Source organism: Panthera uncia, chromosome B4, assembly GCF_023721935.1.
Source record: "Panthera uncia isolate 11264 chromosome B4, Puncia_PCG_1.0, whole genome shotgun sequence".
NCBI lineage: Eukaryota > Metazoa > Chordata > Mammalia > Carnivora > Felidae > Panthera > Panthera uncia.
Genome location: NC_064809.1, coordinates 63,217,611 through 63,229,243, shown reverse-complemented (window position 1 = coordinate 63,229,243; position 11,633 = coordinate 63,217,611). Strand labels below are relative to the sequence as shown.

The window sequence follows — 11,633 nt, the reverse complement described above, 5'->3', positions numbered from 1 at the left end:
TTAGAATCAAGACCTAGTTAAGCTGTACATACATTAGGCAAGTCAATTCTCAGAACTGTTTCTACATGTGAAAAATCAAGGTAGTTATCATCCCTATTTCCCTGAGGACCAAGTTAAACATAAATACAAATGGTTCACAATCCGGTTCCTTCTTGAAAACCTTACAGGCAGCAAAGCATGGCTTTAGTGTTCAAATTCTAGCCATTTACTACCTGGGATACTTGAAACAAATCACTAGCCTAATATGTAAAAATGGAGATGTAATCGTAGCTTTGTGAATTGTGAGATTGCATAGGAAAAAAGTTGTAAAACTTGTCATATAGCATAAGCTGTCTTATGTTCCAATTAGATTTATATGTTAAAAAGCTAGTAGATCTAAATTTTTCCCTGGGAGCAAAGTTAGGAAGAATTGACTTATTGACAAAACTTGAATGTCATTTTGTACCAGCAATTTTATTTACATAGCAAGAACATACAGGCGTCCGTGGTAAATGTCAGAGATCATCGCCACATTTCAGAGCTTCACTCAGTTTGAGCCAATAAATGAAGGGTTTCTGAAACTTTACATACCTTTCTTGCCTCTGCTTTTCTTGTACAAGGTGTGTAGTGCCAGCAAGTACATTACCATCACCTCAGTTTTAAAGGTAACGTTTTCAATTTGAAATTATGTTTGATATGCTGGGGAATGGTACACTAAGTTTCTCCCCCCTTACAAACTCAAAAGACTGGGTTGGTAGTCATCTGATGTATCTGAAATGAGTAAATCAGGGATGGCTGTACTGATATTGAATAATGGCAGAGTGATTTTAAAGTGTGTGCTAATGAACATTTAGGTAGTATGTATTCTATCAAGAAGGTACTATGAACAGATTCAAAGTAGTACCATTAAGATTGAATCTGGTTTTTATGTTTGAGATCAGTTGCTGAGCCCGTTGTTTGCTAGTACGTGGGTACCATAAGCTCACGTTACCAACACATTGTTCCTGCCAGTAGTCCTTCATAACTGTTGTAACAGAAATGTTAACATGTTCAGTAAATTCTGTATTGCTGATATGATCTTTTAGAGATGGAGCTAGATGCCTTAAGGATTTTGACCCATACCTTAAAATTTTTATGTAATTCATACCAAGAATCACCTGGGGAATTTTAATAAAATGTGAGTATGTTCTAAACCTCACCCCAAAACTCTGAATGTATTTTTGGTAGTAAAAAGCCTTTAGGTGTGTCTGTCCGGATGTTTTTCTTTAAATAAGGCTCCATCAGTATTTTCCTATCTGTTGTAATCTAATGTATCGTTGGTGTGAAGCAAAAGTAACTGTTACCAACTAATAGAGATGTATACTTCGATGACCAGCACAGTATCTGGTTTTAAGTCTCACCTCCAAGTGAATCTTAGAGCATGTTATGAGTGACCTAATTTAAAGATGTACTGAAATTACTATTATATTTGAAAATCAAGTCTAGATGGTTGTTTTTAATGCAGGAAAGTAGAATTCATGCTTGCAGGTTTAAGAAAGAATCAAAGATAATTTAGATGTTTAATGCACTAGGGCAGCGTGGACCCGGAAGTGGAAGGGCTGCAATAGCTACACCTCATGCACATCACCGTCAGTGTTACAGATCTTCTTGTGCCTTCCTTCAGCTTTCTTACTAACACATCAGAGGTTGCAGAGAAGCTCAATAAAAGTAGATATCGAAGGATAGGTGGACTACAGTGACTGTGAGTAACTTGTCAACTCACACCTTTCAAAGCCAGACCAGTTTATAGTGTGCATGCATTATAGTTGTATGAAATGTCTTAGTGCGTTCTTCTCCAAGGACTATGGCAGCAGCTTTAAGACTGCTCACAGATTACACAGGTCATCTTATCCACAGGCAAACTGCTTGTACGACTAGAACATGAACAGTTCTTTTTAAGTTCAAATGAAACTGTCACAAGAAAGACTTGATGTATTTTATGTGTATTTTATATGTACGGGGCAACTTTAGAAACAGCCATTTATTATTTGGATTAAATGTACGATTTGTTCTGTGATACAGAGTACGATTTTCAGTTTATAGCCAGTCTCTTCACATGAGCAGATTCATACCATTGCAATACACAGGAGTTCATAAATAAAATTCTACTCAAGTAGGCAGTAACTAGCAAATTTCGAGTCAACAAAGTCTCAGTATTATATAGTTCTCTTCACCAAAGATGAGTCTCTCGGATTTCAGCAATTATTTGACTGGCTCCTTGTAATGCCTACATTAAAAAAGATAAAAAAATTATAGATGCTTGTTGAGTTATATCAAAAAATCTTGAACTATGTGGAAGTAATCTCTCCCCTTTATATGTGGCAGATCTATACAACTAGTACCTTCAGTCTAAAAATCGAATCAAGTACTATGCAAAAAAACAGACTAGCCATCCTGTGATGACTGTGTATCTCCAGGGATCAGAATGTAGTGTTTATATCTACAACCCAGCCCCGGGTGTGAAGATTCAGAAGCATTTGCGATACCTTTAGCATGTCCGCAGCTTCCTTCCGGCGCTGTGCCATGTCCTCGGATTCAGTCAGAAGATCATCCAGTAAGGATGATTTATACAGCTGTCCTACTAACTCACTCTGAAGAGTATCTTTCACATGATTCACCAAAAAGTGCATTACTGCCTTTGGCACACTGTAAAATAAAACCATCAGATGATCCGCTTAGAATCAAAGCCTAAAAATGTTTTAAATACATGTATTTTCAAAACTGATTATGGAGTTATCCAGCAGTATACATATGCTCTGATTTATAGTACTAACCTGTCTTGAATATTCTTTCTGACAATAAGAAAATACGATTTGATGAGTCGCTCAATGACCTCACAGTCTCGCTGTTCACGCGCAGATAGTTTTCGTGCAACAGGAACTGGCTAAATGGGGTGAAGGGAAGAAACTTTGTTTTTGTGCCATTTTCAAATAAAAGTTCAGTAAGTTTGGGGCGCCTGGGTGACTCAGTTAAGCGTCCAACTTCGGCTCAGGTGATGATCTAACAACAGTTTGTGAATTTGAGCCCCACGTTGGGCTCTGTGCTGACAGCTCAGAGCCTGGGGCCTGCTTTGGATTCTGTCTCCTCCTCTCTCTGCTCCTCCCCTACTTGCACGCATGCTCTCAAAAATAAATGTTTAAGTTCAGTAAGTTTTTGTGACTTTTAGTTTCTTTTGTCTTTTAAAGTGTTCTCCGAGTAACAGGGTTATCTCACTAGTGCTGAACCTATTTGCGTGGCTTACCACATCCAGCAGATTGACAGCATGGCCTTTTTGGGGACTGGCTGGCATAATTGGAATTGGTTTTGATTTTTCCTCAGCTAATAACTCTTCAGCTTTTGAAGTTTTCAGCATTCCTCTCCAGTTGCCTGTTGTTGGTTCCTGAACACCATCTCCGACCCCGCCACCTCCAGATGCAACCTGAAAAAAACGTTCCAAAATCTGTTCCAATCGTACCCTATCGGACCTTAACTGAACAAAGTTCATTTTCCTTGACAGCAGTCAAGAACACACATCCTGTACCCATCTGGAATCTCATCTCTTCAGACAGATAACTGGGTCAGAAAGAGATGGCGGGTGGCATGTATAACTGGAACCCTGAGCTGTCTAAGAGGTTCTGTTGTAATTTCCAGGCCTCAGCCAGTAGATTTTTTATCGTTTGCTAACTTTAAAATTCTTCCTCTTCTCCAACTCCTCTACCACTATTAAAAACAAAACAGCTGCCATTCGGCTTTTTTTCAAAGGAACCTTAAACACTGTTGAACTGTAATCTCTCCAAAAGTTGTGAACTCCTGTCTCCAAAACTTCAGAGTTTATGTTTTTAACAGTCAACAAAATACCATAGGATAGACCTACAAACTCTGTAACACACTCACGATTCTTAGGCTGATGTGACTTTAAACTGCCTAAAACATAGGATGTGACATAAACACAATGTAAGTTTGCTCCATGTCTCTACTCTTGAGAAAAGATCTGCTGAAAGGAATCTAGCACTACCATTAACCACAAGTGCTCTTGCACTTTCTTTTCTAGGATATGTTAGAAAAGATGTTTAGGATAATGGGAAAAACAGTAACTCATCAACACTTAAGCAATGTTTTTAGACGCTCTTTAAAAATTTTAGATCTTCTAATCTAAAATGGAGTTAAGATGACCTTCAAACTTCTAACAGAAATGCGTTATGGCAACTGTTTAAAAATGTCTTTTTTTTTTTTTTTTTAAAGCTCATAGATAACAGATCTGAAGATCAATTGTAGGGTGACAACTGGTTAAGTAGACTTTTGGGGGCAATCACATTACAAGTGTATACAGGTGTCAAATTATAATTTGTAGACCTGAAACATATTTTTAAAAAGTCATTGCGAATGGGGTATCTTTCTGAATTAAAACACTGGCCCAAATTTGTCTCTAATATGTCTGTTAAGATAGGCCATATCTAAATACAGGCAATATATTTATACGCTGATTTTTAAATGAGTAATTATACTTTAAATACCTATTAACTACACATGAATGATAGAAATTATAAGGAAACTAAGCAAATTCAGGGTGATGCCATGAGTGAAGTAAAACCCAAAGCAATGATTTAGATGGTCTCTGTAAAACCTGAGCACAGGGGGCTGAGAGAGGTAAAACATTTATAAAGTTTTGAGGTTCAGCACCTTAAATCTGGACAGTGAGGAAAGGAGCTAAATGCAGAAAACTATGGATGGGTCTGAATAGTTTACTGATTAATAATTTTCTCCAAAAAAAGTTCTCAAGAATTGACAGTCTCAAACTCTCCCAGTCCCCTTTGTTTTGAATTTGCTTAAGCTGTTGAGGCACATTTTAAGCTACACATTGAGGTGACAATGCAAACTGAATGGAAGCATAAGGAAGCTGCAGGAGGGGATTACCCATTAGTACTGGACCAATGTCAGAACTTTTAAAGAGGAAATGTCCAAACATGTAACTTCCACCTCTGGAATCTTAATTTCCTACCACAATATTAAAATCAAAACTAGTAGGAAAGCCTATTGTTGTTATTTAAAGAAATGTTAAAACTAGAACGAATGCCATCTTAAAAGGATTAGAAAAGAAAAACAATAAAAAATGGAACACAGACAAGAGATAGATGCTACTGCACAAACAGATTCTTCAGTGATTTTGAAGACAGTGTTTCAGTGAGAACCAAAGGTACATTTCCATTCTGAAGCAAGAGACTCACATTTTTAGTTTCTCTTCTGCTGTCCTGAATTAACTGTTAAAAGATATGTTAAAACATGCAGTTTAACAAGCAAAATTTAAATACCAATGGTGTGAATTTCAAAACTGCAGGATAATTTCCTCTTTAAATTATTTTTCTGTGTGTTTCTGCTATCTGGCAAGCAAAGGCATGTCAACAATAATTTATGAAGTATACAGTTACATAATTCAGAATTCTTGTTAGACTAAATCTAACCTTAGCACAATATCCCAAATTAATATTCTATTCAGTGTACAGTGTGTTGTTTCCAGATGATTATGTTGCACCAAACAACCAGGCATGCAGGCTTAGATTAAGAATCAGAACAGACCTTGCCATCAGCCTCAGCAGAAGCAGCAGGGGAGGGCTCCTGGGAGGCAGGTGCCAAAGCACTTGGAACTTTATACGACTAAAGGTAAAAAATGCAGGGAAAGAAAATCAAGGATGCCAAAAATGCATTCAGAAAACATTCTATAAATGTAAATTTTTCTTCTCTGCATCAAATTAGTAAGTAACATGAGAAACAAAAGGAACCATGGGACATAAAATTATTTTCTATTCTTCCTTATTTCTTATATTGTTACCACTTTGTTAAAAGCCTTCTGCAATGAGTACCTAAGGACAATCCAAATCGTTTTTATTTTTGGAATCTGGTAAGATCTCTTCTGGTAAAGGATTTAAGATAACAGATTTGTATACACACATTTTAATGTATGCAACTTATTACAGGTAACCAGAACCTATTATATGCATATTATTTTTCCCTAAAATACCTTCTTGTTTTATAGTAAAGTCATCCATTGGTCATTTCAACTAATTGTACAGAGTTGATAAAGTCACCTTAAACTTTTAAAAGCTTGATATTTAAAATCCAACTTTAAGCATTTTTTCTAATGTATTCAAGATACCATTAACTTTAAATTACTCAAAACCTATTTTTAAGGGGGCCTGGTGGCTCGGGTCAGTTAAACATCCGGCTCTTGGTTTTTGGCTCAGGTCATGATCTCACAGTTTGTGAGTTTGAGTCCCATGTCAGTCTTGGCATGGACAGTATGGAGCCAGCTTGAGATTTTCTCTCTCCCTTTCTGCCCCTCCCCTGCTTGTGCGTGCATATACACACATGCGCTCTCGCTCACTCATAATATAAATAAGCTTTAAAAAAAAAACCTATTTTTCAATTTGAAATACCTTCACTCAAACAATGAAATAATTCCAATGGAATAGTGAAGAGAGAAAAAAAAATTACTCTAGAACTGAGGCTTACCAATCCATCTTTGCATGTTGGGAATATGCTTTAAAAATACTGTTTTTTACCTTGTCTCGTGATACAGCTGAAGGTAATTCTCTCGCTAGCCTGTTTCTCCTTTGTTCCTAGAAAACACAACCAAACAAAACCAAAGTAATTATCAGAGCACTGAGATACAAGCCTACTAAAAAATGTTCAGCTGAATTGAAAAGTGTGGAATGACTTACAGTATATCCTCTCACTGTTGGGACTCATGCCATAATTTTATTTTAAAACAAACAAGAAATCATTTAACCCAATGCTTCTCAATCTTTTTTTCTGCCCAACACACCTGAAGGATACAATACAACGTCAGTGACAGTGGCTCCCTAAACCAGGGATTCTCAAATGAGGGGCAATGGACTGACATCTTGGCTTTCCCCACTAAAAATCACAGATTGAAACTGTCCCACATAAATGTGTACGTCAGCCTTCAGCATACCATGTAGAATCTTAAGTGCACAGATGACAGAATACTTAAGCCTTTAAACCTCACTCTAACCTGCACACATCTATGTGAAATTCCCACAACCCCCACACACAAAACCGTAGGAGGTATCTGTGGTGGAGGCTATCCTTTAAGGATGTTCCGTTTCCTTCATTCTACTATCTCCCAGATATAAATGGAGCAGTGAAAACAGTCCTTTCTGTAACCTAATTTAACAGACTGATGGACCAGCCACTCTTCTACTTTGCTGTTATCAGGTAACTCTGGTACAAAGCTTAAGAAACTGACATTCAAATCAACAGGTGGTGAACACCTACTGTATGTCAGAGCACCAGGACAGGTTCAAGAGTGAGATGTATGTGTTAACGGCTCTCTCAGCAGCAACAGATACACAGAAAAGCATTTAGGTTAAAAAAAGTCAAAACTGCTCCTAAGTAGAAACCATTTCATGAACACTCTCAAGCCTGCAAAAAAAGATGTTAACAAAGCTTCCATATTGATCTTTTATGGGTAAGACTTTCTTTTGACAGATTCTTGACCAATTTTCTTTTTTTTTTTCATGAGGTAGTCCAGTGATAAAAAATACATGATAAAAATGTGTGGATTTTAACAATCTTCAGAATAAAAAGTTTTCCATATTAAAATGTACGTTTTGAAGAGGGACACAAAGCAAAAAAAAAAGGGGGGGGGGCAGCAGAATCTGGAACCCAGAAATTCTCATCCTAGTCTGTTACCAACTTGTTACGACCTTAGCGGTCCTGGAAAGCATCCTGGTTTATTTGCTTTGTTGACCAGAGAGGTTACCAACTCTTCCTAAGCCCTCAGTTTTGTCATTTGTTAACCTTATCTACCCTCAAAGGGTTGTAAAGATTCAAGTAGAATATTCAAATAAAGTTCTTTGTCATGGAATCATTAAAAACAGAGACCTACTCATTTGTTTAAAACAAAACAAAACTTAGCTGAAATCCCATCATAAATGACCTTGTCGGGACGCCTGGGTGGCTCAGTCAGTTAAGTGTCCGACTTTGGTTCAGGTCATGATCTCATGGCTGGTGAGTTCGAGCCCCGCGTTGGGCTCTGTGCTGACAGCTCAGAGCCTGGAGCCTGCTTCAGATTCTGTGTCTCCCTCTCTCTGCTCCTCCCCCACTCATGCTCTCTCTCTCTCTCTCTCTCAAAAATAAACAAACATTAAAAAAAAAATTATAAATTACCTTGTCAGTATTACAAAAACTGTTCCATACATAAGTTTTCCATGAAGGTCGTTTCAGTGTTACAAGGACTAAATCCTAGTCCTAAAACAAGATCGACATGCATTTTTCATGTAACAGTTATCTGGTGCACTTTCCAAGTGCTTTAAAATGCTTACTTATGTGCATTTTTTAAACTTTTTTCTGACACTAACTTACCCCAGCTATGTAGCTAAAAATAGTTCCCTATACCTGTTAAAGATGCTTGTTTCTTTTTAACAGCACCCAGGAAAATAAGCACTAAGATAACACTTAATCATCTGTGGGCCTGAGATTCTTCATCTATTTAACCAAAGGACTGAAGTTGATGATGACTTGGGTCCTCTCCAGTTCCCAAATTCCATGTTTACAATTTTCTCTCCATCCATTTGCATGAAAGGAAATTTTATATAGAAGGGAACTCTGAGGTCTTACTGGATTAAGGAATAGCAGAAAAATTTACTATTCTTGGATAAAAGTAGCATTGCTTTATCCACCAGCCTTGGCTCCATGTGAGATCTTCTGCAACTTGCAACATTAACCTCAAATGGAAAAAAAGAGCCATGAAATGCAGCCACGCCAGTACTGGTGAAAATTTACCATTAATTTAGGTAGTTCTTAGAATGTTTCCTTCCCAGCTTTTAGAGCCAAATAAAAGCAATTTTAAACATTCACTTTTTTTACTCTTCAACCTGAATAAACTACAACAGTTACTGAGAGAGAGCCAGCCAGGCAGTCCTTCAACAGTAAATCAGTGAATCCCAGATCCCCTCTGAGTTACAGCTTCGGAAAGAGAAAATGAGAATAATGCCTCCGGGTGGTTTTGAGAATTCAATTTAACATAACAATGTTATGCCCTTAGCATACTTCCTGGGATGTAACAGACAACAATAGGTATCTGTATGTTTTATACTTATGCCATGCTTGGTAAATTTGATACAACTGATTTACAGTGGATTTTCTCTCTCAAAAGAGACAATTCAAATTGTATTTACCTCTATATTATTGTTCATCAGCCCACAAGCATCAGCAAAGTCTGGATGTTTTGTGTTGATGTAAGCCAGTTCAATTGCCACTAAGTTATGGACCTAGAAAAAAAATTAAATTAGGCTATATACTAAAACATGTCAACCTAATTCTAATTTAGGAAACAAAACTTACTAAATAGTTCTAAAAAAGGCAGTATGGGAAACTGATGCCTTAATAAATACTCAATATTTATACTCCAACTAATACATGTTATGCCATATTAGAATTTGCCCTATCTTTTATTTATATTTCATCATCTAAGACTGCATTTCTTTTTTTTTTTTTTTTAATTTTTTTTTTTTTAAACGTTTTTTATTTATTTTTGGGACAGAGAGAGACAGAGCATGAACGGGGGAGGGGCAGAGAGAGAGGGAGACACAGAATCGGAAACAGGCTCCAGGCTCCGAGCCATCAGCCCAGAGCCTGACGCGGGGCTCGAACTCACGGACCGTGAGATCGTGACCTGGCTGAAGTCGGACGCTTAACCGACTGCGCCACCCAGGCGCCCCTAAGACTGCATTTCTAAGGGGGTGAGATAGTGACCTTAAGGTAGTTAGAAGTATTTTGTTAGAAAAAAAAAAATTTACCCAATGCAAATCTAAGTTCGAAGGCTTTATGTAACCTTGCTATTAAAACCTCAGATCATCTGCTATTCCACATCAACGTTTCAGTTCAGTTTCAACAAGAAAATATTTCATAATCAGATAAAGTCAAAGATGTTAACTTTGAGTAAAGGATACATTTAAAGACCTGAGCCTTAATTATGACAAACCTAGTTTAAATATTATACGTGGTTTGAAATCCTAACGGGACAATAGTCAAAAAGGAAAGCTAAGAGGCGCGCGCCTGGGTGGTTCAGTCGGTTAAGCATCAGACTCTTGATTTCACCTCAGGTCATGATCTCACGGTTCATGAGTTTGGGCCATGCAGAGCCTGCCTGGAATTCTCTCTCTCTCCTTGCCCCCCCTCCCTCACTAGCTCTCTCGCTCTCAAAATAAACTTAAAAAAAAGGAAAGCTGAAATTAATTCCTCCAGTATTGCAGAGATTTAACTAACCCCTTCATCTGCACCGTTCCAACAAATCTCAGGTATTAGAACAGCATGAAAATGTCAAAACCAGGTGAAAAGGATCTATTCAAATGAAATTCCAATGATTCTGTCATCTCACTAGGTGGACCCTGAGAGCAGGGGAACTACATATCCTTACTCCTCTCAGTCTGGGGGCTGCGCTCGCAAGGGAAACAACCGAGTGGCAGGGATTACATTCTCCACTTCCAAGGATGGTCTTGTACTCTTAGTAAACCTCCACTGGGGCTCCCCACCATCCCAAATGCACTTTTAGTGACCAGGAAGGTAAACAAAACAACCAACAAATAGAGACATAAAGGCAATTTCAAATGCTTATCCCACATTTTTGCCAATGTCAGCATTTTTAAGGATAGCAGCAACCCACAGAATAGTAGCAAGCAACCATGACATTACAGTACTGGGCCATCAAAAGCAAACTAGAAGTGGCCAAATTATTGTCATGTGCCAGAGTTAAAATAAGAGCTTGCTCTAAAGGCTCAGTTTACTGGGGCTGAAGACAAAGCTAATTTTCCATTAGATCAGTGGTGCTACGTAACAGAGCAAAACTATTCACAATCCTCAAGAGGAACTCCATTCTCATGAAAACCTGTGGCTGCAGGCTAACGATGATGAAAACATGAAGAAAAATGTACTTTATACCAGAATTACTGAAGTTTCCTTTGAAATAATAATGGAAGTTCACTAATCGTTTTCTTGCCACTATACTGGAAAACATGCCTGAACTCTAAAGTACTCATACTGCTGTACAAAAAGCTTCAACAGTGATTACAATGATGACTTGTGAAAATAACAGCTCACCATTTCATTTGTAACAGGTAACCGTTTACGAAGAAGACAAGTCACTACTTCAACTATGGCATCATGAAGTTTAGGAAACCGCAACAACTCCTAAATATGATGGAAGAAAGAAACACAGAAGTCTACTTTGTTTAATGGAAAATTAAATAATTAATGAAATAATTAGATTTTAAGCTACATGTAAGCTGACTACTTCAAAGCACTTTTAGAAAAGGAAGCTACAGATGTGAACTTCCTGTTAACCCATCTCACAGATTTCCTCCCATCCCATGAAACCACCACTTCCGTATTTTACTACTTAATCGGACACCCATTACATTTGTCTGTTACCTGTGTACTGTAATTGCTACAGTGCTGAATGATCCTTTGCATTTCCTCATGAACTAGTTCCACACAACGCAGGCTGGGTTCTTCCAGACGTTTGATTTGCCGCTTGACCAGTAACTCAAATGAAACTTCAGGCACAAACAAAGCAGGACGAGGACCCTAAAAAAAAAAAAAAAAAAAAAAAAAAAAAA

General features: G+C 37.6%; 1 protein-coding gene across 1 annotated transcript in view; it reads right to left on the bottom strand.

Annotated features, from left to right (window-relative positions):
• Window positions 1-434: 434 nt before the first annotated feature.
• Window positions 435-11,633, bottom strand: part of DNM1L (dynamin 1 like) — a 50,039-nt gene continuing 38,840 nt past the window's right edge. Inside the window, exons 10-19 of the mRNA XM_049625267.1 lie at window positions 11,446-11,601; window positions 11,116-11,205; window positions 9,195-9,287; window positions 6,555-6,611; window positions 5,572-5,649; window positions 5,223-5,255; window positions 3,260-3,436; window positions 2,793-2,902; window positions 2,505-2,664; window positions 435-2,245 (exon numbers count right to left, since the gene is read on the bottom strand). Of these exons, the coding sequence (XP_049481224.1) occupies window positions 2,189-2,245; window positions 2,505-2,664; window positions 2,793-2,902; window positions 3,260-3,436; window positions 5,223-5,255; window positions 5,572-5,649; window positions 6,555-6,611; window positions 9,195-9,287; window positions 11,116-11,205; window positions 11,446-11,601 (1,011 nt within the window). The 3' untranslated portion in view covers window positions 435-2,188. The remainder of the gene's footprint in view (window positions 2,246-2,504; window positions 2,665-2,792; window positions 2,903-3,259; window positions 3,437-5,222; window positions 5,256-5,571; window positions 5,650-6,554; window positions 6,612-9,194; window positions 9,288-11,115; window positions 11,206-11,445; window positions 11,602-11,633) is intronic.